The following is a 16,825-nucleotide window of genomic DNA, read 5'->3' as shown; positions in this document are numbered from 1 at the left end:
TTTTCGGCTCCAGGGACCATACATTCGCTCTATAACATGCACAGACATTTCCCCTTCCTTTTTAGGAGAAAAAATCTGCGTGTTATAGAGGGAAAAATACGGTAGTTCTAAATTCAATTAGAATTACTAGTTTTCTCAACTTAACATGTGATTTGGTAGACCTTTAGGCTCAACTTGGAATGGAGCCGTACAAGTCTTCTTATTATTAAAACTTATTAGATAGCCTGAAGGGAATACAATATGCATTTGCAGGCAAAATATACTTAGCATTCGGGTCTTCTGAAAAAAACTGAACGGTGTACACTGTGCACTTGTACCTGTTAAACTGGTACTAAGACTTACTAAAAACTGATGTTTTTATCATTAAACTGTTTCAAAATGTCTCATAGGAAGTGGTTTATAACTAAATTGGTGAAATGGTGTTGGCATAACTGGCTAAAGGATGTTTTTAATTACGTCAGTCAATTCTGAACCAAAAAACCAGTTGCTGCTTATAGGGTACAAGGTACTATTATATCAAACAGCCATCTTAAGTAAAAGTTGATTACTTTCTTGATCTAGCACTGACACTTATTTTTCTCCTCTGACATGAAGTGTTGAAGACCAAATGGAGCAATCATCACGCTACTACTGGGATCTGCTAGAAGGCAGTGAAAAAACAGTAGCTGGGACAACTTGTGAGTAGCCTTTAGATATTTTTGCATCTACAGTCTTCAGGCAAAATACTTCATAGCAGGATTGGGATTAGAACATTTATTCCAGTTCAGAAACATACTTATATTGTTCCTTCCCTTGCTCGAAAGAATTATTTTCTAGGCCAGTAACTGCTGTTGCCTGGTTAGGGCAACATTGTTGGGTTGAAATAAACGACAGACGAGTAGCAAGTGTCATATGGGAGGCATCTCTAGAGCATGTCTCGGGGAGTCCCTTTTATTGAATATTACAGCATTGCCACATATGTGCTTGTTGCTGATTGGTTAACACAAGTACAAAGCAAGGGTTGCATATAGGCATTAATCACCGATAGATTAAAGGCTGGGAAAGGGAGCACAGAACTAGACAGGCATGAAAACCTCCTAATTAAATTATAACTAGTGATTGATATAGCAAGACCTAAACAATTACGTTCCGATAGATGTGGTCAACTATGCATTAAGAACAGGTCAGAGTATAATGTTTTCCTGAACTCAATGTGAACTGAACGTTCTAGGGTGATGAGGGAATGTCTTAATATTAGAACGGTTTGTGCAGAAATCATGCGCAGAAGCAAAGCTTAGAAGCAAAACTTCCCATCATGCCACAGTCATGTGCAGAAGCAAAGCTCCCCTTCACAACATAAATGCAGATTGTTTATAACTTGTTTCCAACACCAGCATGGCCTGTAGTTCCCCACTTCACATTTAGGGCAATATCCAATATGGCATGAACAAACATGACAGAACTTCCTCTTCCTTTCCTCTCCCTGCACACCCACAATCTGCTCCAGAAGACTCCCAACTCTCCAGAACAGACCTTGAGTGTGTGCAAGGAATGCAAAGAGGAAGTACTGCTAGATGCATTGTGCTCAGTCTGTTATCATGGGTGGGAAGTCATTTTGCTTAATAAGCAAGCCACAATATTATGTAGATGTACTGTACATGGGATTGCATTTATGTGTTAAGTGTTTAATAACAGGTGAGTTCCCACAGCAACAGGAGCCATGTTTTATTTTGGTATATAATTAAGGTAGACCAGCACATTTATGGGTGTGACTCCAGGAGATTTGCTGGATAGGGAAATTGGTCTTTTAACCAATTGTAAGTTCAGCATTCCTGTGTTTAAGGCATATATTCTTCAGAGTATATCTCAGGATAACTTCCCAAGGCTGCATTATTTTGTTAATCTTTGTGTATATGAGTCTTTTACCAATAAGCAAATTAGTTTTTGAAATCAACTGTGTTCTGTGGATGTTCTCAGTGTTCACAACTGTATTTTTTTTTTGGTCTTTTGGTTAACTGAAATGCCTGAATTACATTGCCCTTTCAAACATCCTCTTAAGTATTTACTTAAAAACATTTCCAAGAATATATTGTGCCAAGAAAAAAAGTTTGATCTTTATTAAGATGAGATGGTGTCATATCCCAAAACTGAAAACTCATTTTGTGATCTTTTAATCTGCTTATCATTCAACTCTCTGTCCTCTAGATAAATACCTGAAGGATTTGTTATCTAAACTGTTAAATTCTGGTTATTTTGAAAAAACTCCTGCTCCTTCCAACATACCAGTAAAAGAGGAATCAAAAGAACTGTCTACAAGACCTGAGTTGTGTGAAGAAATGCAAAGACCTGAAAGAACAAGACAACCCTCAAATTCAGAGCATGTCAGTGAATCAGGTAATATATTTGTAGAAATCTTAAATTCTTAACTGCTGATACAGTACTTCAGATGTATGTCTTAAATTTTCATGTCAATTTATATAGCTTAAATTTTTAGCTAAATAAGTTATGTATATTCTGCTCTTCACCTTATTTAGGCTTTATTGGTGGTTAAAATCAATTGTACCACAATAATAAAACAATCCTAGCTGTTTGGGATTAATTTTAAACTTTCCTACTAAATGTATTTAGTAAGAAATACAGAAGAAGTTGTGTGACTTCTTACTATAATACTGGACATTAGCAAATTCTCAAAGAGGTGGTTGCTAGACTAGCCTGAAATGTAAGTCATTTTGTTTGGTCCCCCCTACCCCACAAAAGTGAATGTGCTATGGATGCTTAGAGAATTAAACTGTTTTCTATTATTTGGCTTTGTGAGAACTTGAATCTAAGTTATGCAATCCTTCTTCCTAGCACCTCAAATGGAGCACATTCAGTCTGAGATACAGCCTCAAGAGGTAAGTTATTAAATGATATGCTACAGTAGAAGAAATTAGTGTTAAACTGCAGAATAGCTTGCTATATCAGTGCAGTGATGCTAGAACTAAAAACTGGAGATAATACAGAAATCTCTTCAGAAAGCTCCACTTGAAGAAATTTGTAGCAAGGCTCCAGCAAAGGCAATTGCCAAATGGGAGTCCATAAATCCTTTGACTTTGAGACAGGGTGCAGTGAGGTAGATTTAACAATCAGTTGCCTGTTCAGCTTTGAGGGTTTATGGGCAGTCTCTAGCACAATGTGGATTTTCTGTGCTATCACTGTGGTTTTTTTGAACCAAGCCATCTACCTTGCAGTGGTCTTAAACCAGGCATATTTCTCTCTTTCAAGAAACCTGGATATAAACTAGCCAGGAAGCTGCAGCAGATGTTCTCAATAAGAGAACCATATAATGAGTATTCAGGATGGCGCAGTAGCATTTTGTAAATCTGAAAGCAAGTGTTTTGTCTTTATGTCTGAAGATCTCGACATTTATTTATTAAATTTATATACTGCCCTTCATCATAAGATCTTAGGGCGGTTCACTGTCACACAGATTTACAAACATTTTTGGAAAATGTACAATTCAACCCTGTTGGGTGACTCTTGTACAACAACTTTCTGGCATGATTTCACTTTAATTGTGCTAGCAATAAGATGAGTACTGGTAAAATGCTAAGTTTCTTTGGTTTGTATAGTTTCTTAATAGGCACTATTTGCCTGAAGCTGACTCCCCTATCAAGAAGCCTGAGGAATCCAAACCTTGGGAAGTGGAACATGTTAAAACAAATGAACCTCCAAAGTCCTGGGAAATGCTTGTTGACATGGAAGAGCAGGAGCAGAAGCAGAAACAAGATTATGTCAAAACTCTGGAATCTGTAAGGCAGCAGGGAAAGAAACTGGAACTGTCAAAGCCTTGGGAAGCTCATCTTAAGGAAGGTGGTGATGATCACAAGGAGGAACTTCTGAAGCCATGGGTAACTCAGGTTAGAGAACAGCGGGCATCCCCTAAACACTGGATGAGCAAAGCTAAGGAAGAGCAGGAACAAAAGCCACAATGTCCAAAAACATGGGTTGCTCAAATAAGAGTGGAAAAACCGGAACCTGCGAAGCTTTGGAGTGCATGTGTTGGAGAGGAGGAGCAAAAGAAACCCGAACCTGCAAAGCAATGGGTAGCACACATCAAGCAAGAGAAGGAACAAAAAACCCAACCCCCAAAGGTTTGGGAAACATCTGAGGGACCACGGCAAGCACTTCAGAAGCCATTACAGAACCCTCCAAAGATATGGGGAGCTGGAAATCTTACCTCAAAGGAACAATCTGGGCCAAAGAAGCCTGATTTGGGACCCAGTGAAGTGAGTTGGTATAAACAATACTATTGTCTGTACAATATTTTTATACTAAAACTACAGTTTAGGGTGGTGATGTATCTAAAAGTTCAAAGTTTGGGCTTTGTCAATGACCAGCTTATTTTTTGCCACAGTAGTCTAACTCTACATGAAACAGTGTTCTCAGCAAATATTTGAACATGGAAATAAACTAAACCTAAAGGGGTGTAAATAGTTTGCTGTTCAGTGAATTTTTGCCAGGTTCATATTTGGAATGGCAAGGGGGAGAGAACTTAGCATTGCTGATCACAAACCTTGAAGATTCTAGATGTTCAAAAGTGGGGAGTAATATATAATAGAGGAATAGAGCAGGGATGAATATAGACATAGACCTCCAAGTTTGGATCAGTTTTGGATTTCTATAATAAAAAAAATGAAGGAAGGATAATGAATCTGGAAGGCTTTTTTTAACCTACATGACGGTTGTTGGGATTAAAGGAGAATGTGAGGGTAGCCAATGGCTCTCAATCCCTTGATGAGTTAGGGACTTCCCTGCATGTGAAGACAGTCTTTGCAGATTGAACAAACAAGACTAATAGTGGGTCCAACAGTCAAAGTGGTTTCTGCTTGTGCTGTAGAGGAAAGTGAGTGGCAGATAGGGCTCATCAACCTTATCAATCAGCTGAGATTAGATCCTTCTGTATGACTGATCTCTACTTAAACAATTAATTTGTCAAAACATATTTCTAAATGCTTTTCAATATAGAAATAAGAGCTCAGACTGAAGTTTGATTCTGACATGAAACAAGTGGTTACAGTAAAATGCCATTAGGTAATGGGGCTTTCAAAAGTTAGCTAATCTGATACTTTGTGTAGAACACTGAGTCTGTGGTGTATTTATGTAAAAGTTGTACATTGCTAAGTCATATTATAATAATCTAATACATGGAATTCTTATTTTACATAGGATGGAAAGACAGATGGAGTGAATGAAGGAGGCATTGATGCTACGTCTGTTGGAGAACCTTGTAAACTACCTAGGAGCTTTGAAAACAGCCTTCAGGTTTGCTTTCTTGGTCATACTGATCATAGGAAATGCTTCAAAATGCTTAAACTTAGAATCCTGAGAACAGCTGGAATACTTCCTGTGTGAAGTATCCACTTTGAATCTTCCCAGGGAAAGGAGAATTTAAAACCAAAGAAAAACTGTTCAAGTTGTTACATAGGGCCATGGCTCAGTGGTAGAGCATCTGCTTTGCATGCAGGAGGCCACAGGTTCAATTCCTGGAACCTCCAGGTTGGACTGGGAAAAGACTCTTGTCTGAATTCCTGGTGAGCTGCTGCCAGTCAGTGCAGACAGTACTGAGCTAGACAGACCAGTGGTCTGCCCTTGGAAGGCAGCTTCCCAAGTTGAGTGTCTCAGGAATCAATTCATAACCTTAGTAGTAGATCAATGTTTAAAATTCCGGAAATATTTAATTTTAATATCAGGAAGAGGTCTACTTCAGGAAAGGCATGAATGGACCTCCTGTTAAAATAGTAACTTGAAAAGGAGCTCATATTCTGAAAATGCCACTTTCAGGACTTGGTTCTAGGATCCTCCCTTTTATCTGACTTGAAATTGTGTACCTGCAGCACAGCCCCATGTGCTTATTTAGAAGTAGCTCCTACTTTGTTCACTGAGGGCTTTCTCCATTGTAACAATGTTTAGAATTTAAGCCTAAAGTAAAATGTAAGAGGTACATTGGGAGAATATTATTGATTGGAGGGGTAACCACCATGGTGCTCTCCAGATGTTGTAGACTACAGCTTGCATTGCTCTTGACCTCTGGCTCTGTTGGCTGATGGGAGTTGTATTCCAACATCTAGAGGGTACCATGTTGGCTACTTGTGTTTTGCAAGTTGACTTCAGCACCAGCAAAGCCTTTAATCCAGCGGTCAGCAAACTTTTTCAGCAGGGGGCCGGTCCACTGTCCCTCAAACCTTGGGGGGGTGGATTATATTTTTTTGGGGAAATGAACGAATTCCTATGCCCCACAAATAACCCAGAAATGCATTTTAAATAAAAGGACATATTCTACACATATAAAAACACGCTGATTCCTGGACCATCCGTGGGTTGGATTTAGAAGGCGATTAGGCCAGATCCTGCCCCTGGACCTTAGTTTGCCTACCCGTGCTTTAACCCATACAGTAGCATACTGGGAAAAGCACTCTGGGAATCTTGGCTACTCTGAATAGTTCAACTAACATTTTCCTCAGCGTTTTTTTTAAATTATTATTATTAATTTTATTAGGCACCTAAACCTGTTCATCAACCAGCTGCAGAGTTTTGCTCTACTAGTCTTCCAAAGGATCCAATATTAAGAAGGGAAAAACTACAAGACCTGATGACTCAGATACAAGGGACCTATAATTTCATGCAAGTAAGTTGTCCTGGATAACATGGCGTTTGGGGGAGTATGATAGGTACCTAATGGATGGTGAGTGCAAGGAAAAAATGAAAAGGAGGGCATCAGTTGGTGTTAAGGTCATAGATATTTTAATGGCACATGTTTTCAATTGCTGAAGGCAATTTTCATAGGTTAAAATGCACCACAAAACATGTAAACTTTTATTAATCTCTGAATAGATTGTTGTTTTTTTTTCAAGAGACTTGTAACTTTTTTGTTTTTAAGGAGTCTTTACTGGATTTTGATAAACCTTCACAACATGCCATTTGTTCATCACAAGCACCTTCAGTTGATTCCACAGGTAATCATAATTGTGGTTAATGGTAAACAAGGAAGACCCTATTTTGTTTGATGTTCTAGGAATCTATTATCACTTTCATAAAGCAGAAAAGACTGGTATAGCAACAAATTATTAAATCTATGTGATAAAGATGTTCGATAGGTGAGATTAATACTTCATGGTATTAGAAGTATTGTATGCAAACTTCAATATAAATTCAATTTTTGTTGTTGTTACTACCATTATGGTCACTTCAACCACCACCAGAAATAAATATACACACTATACAGATTGTGCAGAGATATATTGTTAAAAGAGATAAACTTTAATTGAATTTATTATTTTCTTAAAGCCTCTATTTCTATTAAGCAGTAAATTGTGAAAAATGTTCTCTTAAATTACATTGCATCCAAAATTTTGCTTGATACTGGAGCAGAACTTAATTCTTCCTGTTAGAAATTTCTTCAAAAGTTTTATCTTTGAAATTCAATCTTTAAAACTTTGAAACTTGGTCCTTGATCTTGACACAAATAGTCACTAAATGAGAACTAATTCTCTTAAATGTAAAACCTCAAGTGAGATTTTCTGTTGGTCCTACACATACTGGATGGTTAGAGAGTGTATGGGAAATTGTATTGTCTGAGCATCTGACTTACCACTGCAGATATTTTGAAATAGTATAGTTTCTATTTACAACTTTAATAACCAACAATAATGTATTGTACAAAACTCCAATGACGCATACATCACTATAGAGGGAGTATTTACTTCCCTTCTTCCCATCAGACTCTTTGGTTGGCCTAGACATGTCTCGGACTGTCCCCTTTCTCAGCTGATGTTTTGTTGTTGTTGTTGATGGCTTGTGATTTGATTTCATTCAGATGTCAACTCTGGACAGTCGCTCCATATTTATTACTTAATATAATGATGAACATAATGTAAACAACCTCTGTACTCCACTCAGTCACAGTTATTATGGTTTTTATTTTATTTTGATTTGTACATCTTGCTGACTTTTTACAACTCCATTTTCAAGTATCAGTAAACATACATATATATTTAAATAAAACCTTATATGTTAGCATTGTCTTAATAGATTATCTAGCATCAGGCATACAATGGTGGTAGTTCAACTCTGATATTTGAAGAGCAGTTTCATGTGTAGAAAGGGCATAACCAAATGTTCCCATATATTGTAGCACCTAATGAACAACTTTCAAGCCAAAATGATTTCCCTGAGGTACCGGTTCAGGTAAGAGTGGTAAGCCATTTGTCACAATGCATGTCAAACATGCATTGATTATTTGGAATGTATTTTTGTATCTTGACTGCATAAACTGCCTTGAGCAGGCATCTCCATCTGGACTACAATTCCCATCATCCCTGGCCACTGGTCCTGTTAGCTAGGGATCATGGGAGTTGTAGTCCAGCAACACTGGAGGGCCGCAGGTTGGGGATGCCTGGCCTTGAGTAACCTTCTAAATGTGGCTTGCCATTTTGGCTTCTCCCACCACATACCAATCCATTTACGACAAAAATCTTCTCCAGATCGAGACCTTGACACTTAGTGACTGATCCATTGGGCAGGTTAACTTGTCTCCTTCTTCCAGAACATGCCTGTTTCTTAAGTCCAAATTCTGATATAGCTTAAAAAACAGAAGAATCTCCACTCATGGTGACTGTTTTGGAGAGTTTCCAATGCTACGCACTCAGCAACCCCTCCCCCCTGCATTCCGTAGGAGTGGGAGGCAGGTACTGGACAATCTGCAAGTGAGAGCTCTCCCCCTCCGACCCAAGGGGGGGGGGCTTACAAGGATAATTACTCTCAAATTATCCTTAATTGGCTGCATGCCCCGGGTCTGCTATTGTGGGAACTGCTGTTCACCATGGCAGCAAAAACCAGAAGTCCTAAATAATATTTTCAAGAATTTTTTCAGACTATATATGAAGTCTACCGTACATTACATTATATATTACATTGTATATCCCTCTATTGACAGGTTGCTGCTTCTCCCATAGCCTTGCATGGCTCAATCACCTCCTTAACCTCTGACAATACACTGTCTGAATCAGAAACTGAACTTGCGACACCACAGGTTACTGATTGTTCTTTACAGTTTGCCCTTGATCCTGATTAACATGTTGCCCTCTAAGGAGGAGGGGCCTATTTCTGACCTTCCTTCGTTTGGTATTTCTGAGAAATGGGGCAGGCACACATTGGGAGCATCTTATGCCAGGTGATACTGAATGTGACAGGTTGGTGTGCAGCAAATGCTGGTGTGCCTTTGAGAAAAGCCCCTCCTGGGAGAAGGCATATCAAACGAAGCCGACTCCCCCCCCCCCCCCCCGCTGTTGTACTGTTAAGGTGGAGCAAAGCAGGGTCTTGAGTAGTATGAACCAACATGCCGTTTGTTCACATTAAGGCATAGTTTAAAGTTAACAGCGGTTTTATGTGATGTGTGAACCAGGCTTGGAATTTACCCTTATGTATTCCTATAACAGAGTTTTTACATTTACAAGATAACACTTCAGTAAATTGAAATTCTGATAATATAAGCTTGAACAGTTTTCAGTAAGGCAAATTATTCAATGAAACTGAGCTGTCTATCAAAAAATAGGTGGGTTAGCCCTGGGACTCTTTGAAGCATTCTTCTCAAATAGATATATTTGCTTAATTATAATATAGTTAGATATACAGTGGTACCTCGGGTTACATACGCTTCAGGTTACATACGCTTTAGGATGAGAACAGAAATTGTGTACCGGCGGCAGCAGGAGGCCCCATTAGCTAAAGTGGTGCTTCAGGTTAAGAACAGTTTCAGGTTAAGAATGGACCTCTGGAACGAATTAAGTACTTAACCCGAGGTACCACTGTAGCTTGGAAGTTAAATGATTGTAGTAGCTGAAGATGTAGCTTGATCTTGCAACTGGTACTTTGCCAATTAAGATACAGCTCTAGTTGTGTTATACTACAAGGGAAACTGAAAACCAGAATATGTCAATTTACAGTGCTAAAGCTACTGATACCTATTGAATTAGGAAGTGACTATTATCATTTTTTGCACACGATATGAATACTTAACAGCTTGCTTGTAGTTGGAACAACAGGGAATTCACTTCTAGTGAATTTGCACTAACTTCATTCCTCTTAGGTGATATTTGGTGGGGAAGGAAATTAAGTGAAATACAACAGTTATTTGATGCATGCAGTATTGACTGAGAAGGAAATGTATTTTTGCCAATTGGTCATTATGGTGGAATGATGTAAGGGTTGCAGCCTTGGATTCATTTCAGAGTTTACCTAACTTGAATATTGATATCTAGGTATGTAGTAAGAGGATATACTTTCTGTAATAACTGAGTCCCAGCATCTTCCAAAATACCATGTGTAATCTGGGCACACTTTCTTGCAAGCATTTTTTTCCATTTTAAGTAACTAATAACTATCTGGTTATGTCTCTAGACATCTGTTACAAATTCTCAAGAGTCTGAGAACTTCAGTCCACCTCAGTCCTTTTATCAGATAAGCAAAGAGATTGCTGAAGTATTAAAGCCTAAAAAATCTGAAATTTCTCAGGTGAGTTTGACACATACTGTAAGAATTTGACTGATAAAAAAGTGTGCCGTTATTGCAGGGGTGGTAAATATTGTTCCCTTGATATGTTGGCCCCAGCTGGCATGGCTGGTCAAGGATGATGAGAGTTGTAGTCCAACAACAACTGGAGGGGGACCATGTTTGCTATCCCTTTGCTATATAATGTTGATCTCTGAAAATGAAAACTAGTAAGTTTTAAAATGTGAGTTCATTGCCATAAGGATCTCCATCATGTTAAACTTCTGTATGTAAATGTTTGAAGTGGTAACACATCTAGCTCAAACATGTTTGACATAGTCAGCAGAGACTAATGGAAATCCCAAATGCACAGCAAAAACAAATGAAGTAGAAGCTATTCTGTTCTTTGACATGCCCCAACCATTGGCTTGCAGAAACTGCTGGTGTTTTGACAGCATAGGGTTTAACAGTGTAAATGGCTTTCCCATTGGCATGACAATAGAATATTACTATTTTTTCCTTCAAGGTTCCTATTCCTCTTTCAAGTGAATCAGAGACATCATTGACTCCATCAAGAACTACCATGTCACCAGTACCCCAAGAGAAGGGTTTCCAGTCTCCTTCCCCAAGTAGTAGTGTTAGCATGAAAGCACCTCCCTTTCAGGCTGTGCAGATTGTAAGTACATTGGCTGTCTAGGTGAATGCAATTAGATGGGAGGGCAAAAGCTAGACATAAACAAGGAGGAGCTAAATCCAGGGTCTCATCAGAAACAGCAGAGCACCCTGTATAATAGAGGATACGTGTTTAGTAGGAACTATTATTTTTAAGCAGATGTATTTACTACAAGTTTACAAGAGAAGCATTCCCTGAAGGGATCCCTTTATTTTTTTTGCATGCTTACAGCTGCATTTAGACCTAATAATACAATTGCTGTTTTACAGTTCCTACTTGAAGTTTTGCAGCTTTGAGACTAAAACCCCTGTGAATAAGGAGTACCAATCTTGATACTTAGTTGAAATTAATTACAAATTCCTGGTAGAATGTGATATAGCCATGGCACCGGACCCCCCCCCCCACTCCAGCGTAAATGGAAAATACTTAAATTTCTACTCTGTGTAGACTACACAGCACAAGATGGGGCAGACTTGATAATGCATGTGGCCTATAGAAACACTGTAAAAATAGCCCCTTTTTTGCATAATTGTGTGTTGTGTTGCAGGTGTTCAAAGTGAACGCGCCTTTACCACCTCGCAGGGAGCGGGATATAAAAGAGAACTCTTTGCATCCTACAGGATATAATCAGAATTTTTGTACAGCAAGTACACAGACTCCACCCCAGTGTAAACCACATTCTACTCAAAATGTTGAACAAACTGCTTTTTCTCAAGATGCTTTGCCAAATGGTAAGGAAAACCTCAGTGCAAGAATGGTAATGGGGACATCAGAGTACAACTCGATTGATTCCTCAGCAATGGGGGTGCCTTACAATATTTAACCCAAATGATTTCAAGGCACTCTGCTAGTGGCTATAAAAGCAGAAGTAGAAAAGGACTGAAGAGTGATGACTTGGCAGTATCCAACTGCCCATCTCCAAGGAAACATGAACTTATCTGACACGTAGTGAAAAAATTGTGGCTGGGCTGGGACTGTTTCTTTAACAAAACCCTACGGAGGATAAAGCCATCAATAGCCACAATTGTTGTTTCCTGCCCCCACTGGCATAGCATGCCTCTGAATACCAGAGTAGTTGTTGGAAATCTCAGGTAGAGAGAGCACTATTATTCACATGCCCTGCTAGGACAATAGGTAGGCATCTAGTTGGCCACTGTGAGAACAGAATGTTGAACCAAAAGGGCCTTTGGCCGGATTCAGCAGCGATCTTACATCCTTAAATCTTCCTGGGCCAGGTGAAGATTTTCTTAGGCTTTCAACTTTTGTTGCTCTTTAACTTTGGCTACTTATGTTTTCTACTGCAATCTGTCCTGTATTTGAGGGGTGGAGTATAGATTTAAATTCTAAAAATAAGTCCTAATTATTGATGTGACAGCCTTTGATGAAGTAAAGCATTGTTGGAAATAACTGCATTAACTACTTGTTATGATAAACATGATTAGATTTTCAAGGAGGCATGTGGATAACTTATCCGTAAAACCTTTACTTTGTTAAAGCTCTAGAAATGGTTTGGTTAATTGTAACTGCCAGTAATAGGGGAGATGATTCTAGCTGTTCAAAATAAAGATTTGCAAACTATCTTGAAAGTCTTTAGCTGCTAAAGGTTGGGTGAAGCAATAAGGGAAACTCCTCCTGCTTTTAGGCTGAAAATTATAAGGCTATTTTTAAAGTACCTGGTTGAGGGAGCTGTTCCTGTAAGCAATGGTATTCTCGCCTTTTATGCAGCACAGACGACCACTTTCCCTAGACCACCTCAACCTTTTGTCACAAGCCGTGGATCGGTCAGAGGCACCGTTCGAGGTGGAAGGTCAGCAACCAATTCATATCGCTCTCCTGGTGGCTATAAAGGTATGTATGGTTTCTGTGGAAATACTTACCAATGGATATATCTTAACATTGTACAAGTAGAATATAGTTGGCCAATACAAAAAACCACATAGTAAAGGGCAACATTCAAACTGCTGAACTTTAAAACCTTATTTGCTCATGGTTGTTGTTTTTTAATAGTAAGACACATTGGGTTGGACCAAAGCTGTGTCAGCAGTTGGTTGCTTGAACAACAGGGTTTCCCAGGCTCTCCTCTGCTGTAACGCTGTGTCCCCTGAAGTTTCTCAGTTGGGACCTTTCATTAAAGTGTGGCTGCAGCACAGAGGCTGAGGTTAGAATGGAGTCAAATGCTAAAATTGGTAAGCGCACCATGCACAAATAGAAGGAGGGAAGTCCCATTTCATGAGCAGCCATCTGCCTGTGCATCAAACTCTTTTGTGGTTCTCTGTTGTAAGCTGCTTGATAGCTTAAGGTTGAAAAGGCAGGCACTCAACGGGCAACTTTTAAGTGCCTAAATAAGATATCTATGAAGTTGATCCATTACTTTAAGCAAAAGCAGGGGGTTGTTTTTTAAGCTGTTTGTTTAAAAAGAAATTTATTTCTTTGAGAAGAATTGTTTATTGCATATGTAACAATATAACTCCATACATATCAACCACAATGTTAGTCTTGTTTTTTTAAGTGACTTTCACCAAATAGTAGTAGCATGTGAAAAGGAAGAAACTTAAGCCAAAAGATCAAATGCAGCATTTGCTGTCCATATCTAGTTGGATTTTGACCTCAACAAGAAACACTCATGTATTTGGTTGGTGGTAATTCCGAGATGCTATTTGGTATTGCAAACTAGGTGAATATCAATTTAAGTGTTAATGACCCTAAATAACTTTGGTTGTAAGCATGTGCTCAAACTGAAGTCAGATACATAGTTACTGAGCATTGCTCCTTTGCCTGAAAATGCTGGCTAAAAAGAAAACTGCGCCAAACATTTAAAAATAACCGCACTAAACTAGAGCCCTCTTATCTTGATGAAAAAAGAAAATATCACTACATCCTGGCCGAAAAGAAACAGAAATACGCAACCCAAAAATGGCTACAATTATCCGACTCAATTCAAAGTAAAAACAACAAAGCGTTCCGGAACCTAGTGTACGGAGGATTGAAAGCCGAAAATCAACTAACTCTACCACCAATTGCAGAATCCAAATGGTCCCAATACTTTACATCTGTATTTAACAATCTACACAGTGAACTTAAAGGAAATGAAACCACTAAAAACAAAATTAATAAACTCCAAGAGTGGCCAAGGGTAGAGGAAGAGGAAATTAGAGCGATAGTTAAAAATTTCAAATCGGGGAAATCTCCTGGGCCAGACGGTCTACCAATAGAATTATTTAAGACCTATATAGATTGGTGGGCAGAACCCTTAGCTCAACTGTTTACTCTTATAGATAAATACGGGATCATACCTGAGATATGGCTAAAATCAATAATTATTCCAATCTTTAAAAATGGCGACCCAAAAGAACCAAGGAATTATAGACCGATAAGCCTACTATCAGTGATAGGGAAAATCTACGCTAAGCACCTCTTATCTAAACCTCTTACCTGGATGAAAAATCTAAACTTACCAGGGAAAGAACAAATAGGTTTCTCCAAAGGTCGCTCTACACTAGACCACTGCCTTATACTTATGCATCTGGTTGAAAAATACAGATCCCAAAGGCAATCTAAGATATATGCTGCTTTTGTAGATTTTCGTGGTGCATTCGACTCAATTGACCGCCCAAAGCTGTGAATCAGACTATGATTAAAATTGTGCCACACTCCCTGTCAAGTCAAACTCAACACCAAAGGTCACCTTTCATCAGACATCCCAAACACGAAAGGGGTAAAACAAGGGTGTATTCTTGCCCCCTTTCTATTTAATTTATTCTTATCAGACTTGCCAGATTACCTTCAAAAAATAGAATCACATGCCCCTAAACTTAATCAGAAACCAGTTCCTCTCTTATTATACGCAGACGATGCTGTCCTACTATCACTAACGAGCTTGGGTCTGAAACGTCTTATATCTTCACTGATCCTTTACTGCGAATGTAACAAACTATAAATTATGAGAAGACAAAAATTTTGGTCTTCTCGAATGGTCGGAAATTAGAGAAATGGAAAATAAGAGGGCAAGAAATCCAACAAGTGAAAATCTATAGGTATCTGGGAATCTTATTCCAGAGCAATTTAGGGTGGGCTACCCATCGCACAAATGCCATAAAACAGGCAAAGTGCACCTTATCAGCAGTTGCCCGCTTTTATTATCAGAAAGGTAATCAATTCATTCCTGCGGCCATTCAGATATTTCAAACAAAAGTGCAATCCCAGATACTCTATGGAATCCCGCTATGGGTCCAAGCATATAACAGTGATTTAAAAAAGATTCATTCCAGCTTCCTGAGACGTATTCTTGGACTCCCAGCTGTGATCAAATATGAAACAATGTGTGCAGAAATAGGCATACACACAATGGAATATTGGGCATGGTCCACCTCAATAAAGTACTGGTTACGCTGCCACTTTCGCTGCCCCCCATCAAGTCTGCTCGCTGATTTGCTCAAAGACTCCTATAAATCAAGTTGGTATCAGCACCTCGAAAAAAAGATTGAATCTTTAGGTATCGAGCTGGAGCCCCTGTACAATTCTAATGAGCAATACATTTTTCATAATATTCTAACTAGACTAAAGGATGTCGAGAGACAAAATACTATGGCAGCTGTAAACAAAAATTTGCTCCCCCATATTCTATGATTTAAATATCTTAGATAGCAGAGCCAATTACGTCACTAAATTAATAATTCCAGCCCAACGTAGGGCTTTTATGCTGGCCCGTTTGAATGTTTTTCCCTCAGCATTTGTCAGGGGAAGATATCAAAACGTTCCTAGGAACAAGAGATTCTGCAGATGTTCTATGAATGTCCCGGACACTGTTGAGCATATTCTCTTTCATTGCCCACTGCACAGTACGCTCCGTCAACGCGTGCTGTCCCCTCTTTCGGCTGGTCTGGAACCCCAGCAAGGTGAATGTGTGGGACTCTACCTATCCGACGCTGACCAAAGGGTAACGGCGGGGGTAGCCGAGTTTTTGGTAGCAGTCCTCCAAGGAGCAGGTTAACAAGGAAAACCACTGATTCTAGACGTATATATATATATATGTATGTAGCCAACTGCAGCCTTTTTATATATATTTCAAGGCTTTTATATGTTATTTTCTCTTTTATGGTTTTATTTGTATAATGCCTAATAAAGGTTTGATAAGTAAGAAAATGCTGGCTGCCAAAGTGAGTCATGAACTCCTTAATTTTCTAACACAGGAAGAGTTCTCTAACACTGTAATTACTGGATAAACTTCTTAGTTACTCTTTACCCATAAAACAAAGTTATGTCCTAAGAGTCAGAATCTCTCAGTACTCGGCAACTTATTGGGTATTTGACCTGCCCCTAGGAGAGAACTACTAGAGTTCTCCAAATCATTCTAGTTCTTAAAGCAAATAATTTCATATTTTGTTCAGCAGGTTTTGAAGTTTACAGAGGATCACCTTCTGTTCCCAATAGCCTTTATAGCCAAATGCATCTTCCTGGCAGAGATTATCCTTCAGTGCAGTATCCTCACAGGGTAATTATTTTGGAAGACTTTTGGCTTTGCGAAAGTATACATGACCCTTGGTGGTGTCCTGCTTGGGAATAAAGAACAAGTACTTATTTGCACATAGTCAGGTTAATGGTGCTTTGCAAATTTGACTTACCAGACTGAGAGGAGTATTGTAATGT

At 38.9% G+C, this 16,825-nt stretch overlaps 1 protein-coding gene across 2 annotated transcripts; it reads left to right on the top strand.

The window, feature by feature from the left end:
• Positions 1-574: 574 nt before the first annotated feature.
• Positions 575-16,757, top strand: LOC310837158 (caprin-2-like). 2 transcript variants are annotated; one of them, XM_083757305.1, is made up of 14 exons: positions 575-677; positions 2,185-2,373; positions 2,830-2,873; positions 3,591-4,247; positions 5,188-5,283; positions 6,518-6,646; positions 6,899-6,974; positions 8,153-8,205; positions 8,954-9,049; positions 10,417-10,530; positions 11,033-11,182; positions 11,727-11,910; positions 12,905-13,027; positions 16,570-16,757. In XM_083757305.1, exons 1-14 carry the CDS (start codon positions 608-610, stop codon positions 16,740-16,742), a joined length of 2,154 nt encoding a protein of 717 aa, XP_083613431.1. In that variant the 5' UTR covers positions 575-607; the 3' UTR covers positions 16,743-16,757. The 2 variants fall into 2 exon arrangements, with proteins under 2 accessions (XP_083613431.1, XP_083613430.1); XM_083757304.1 differs by having other exon boundaries at positions 16,567-16,757.
• The last annotated feature ends 68 nt before the right edge of the window (positions 16,758-16,825 follow it).

This window comes from Podarcis gaigeae (assembly GCF_964106915.1).
Source record: "Podarcis gaigeae genome assembly, contig: HAP1_SCAFFOLD_257, whole genome shotgun sequence".
NCBI lineage: Eukaryota > Metazoa > Chordata > Lepidosauria > Squamata > Lacertidae > Podarcis > Podarcis gaigeae.
This window is presented reverse-complemented; position numbering and strand designations above follow the sequence as displayed.

Coding starts and splice junctions, on each gene's coding strand:
- LOC310837158 (XM_083757304.1), top strand. CDS start 608: ATGGAGCAATCATCACGCTACTACTGGGATCTGCTAGAAGGCAGTGAA. Junction 2,874..3,590: donor CTGAGATACAGCCTCAAGAG/GTAAGTTATTAA, acceptor TGGTTTGTATAG/TTTCTTAATAGGCACTATTT. Junction 9,050..10,416: donor CTGAACTTGCGACACCACAG/GTTACTGATTGT, acceptor TTATGTCTCTAG/ACATCTGTTACAAATTCTCA.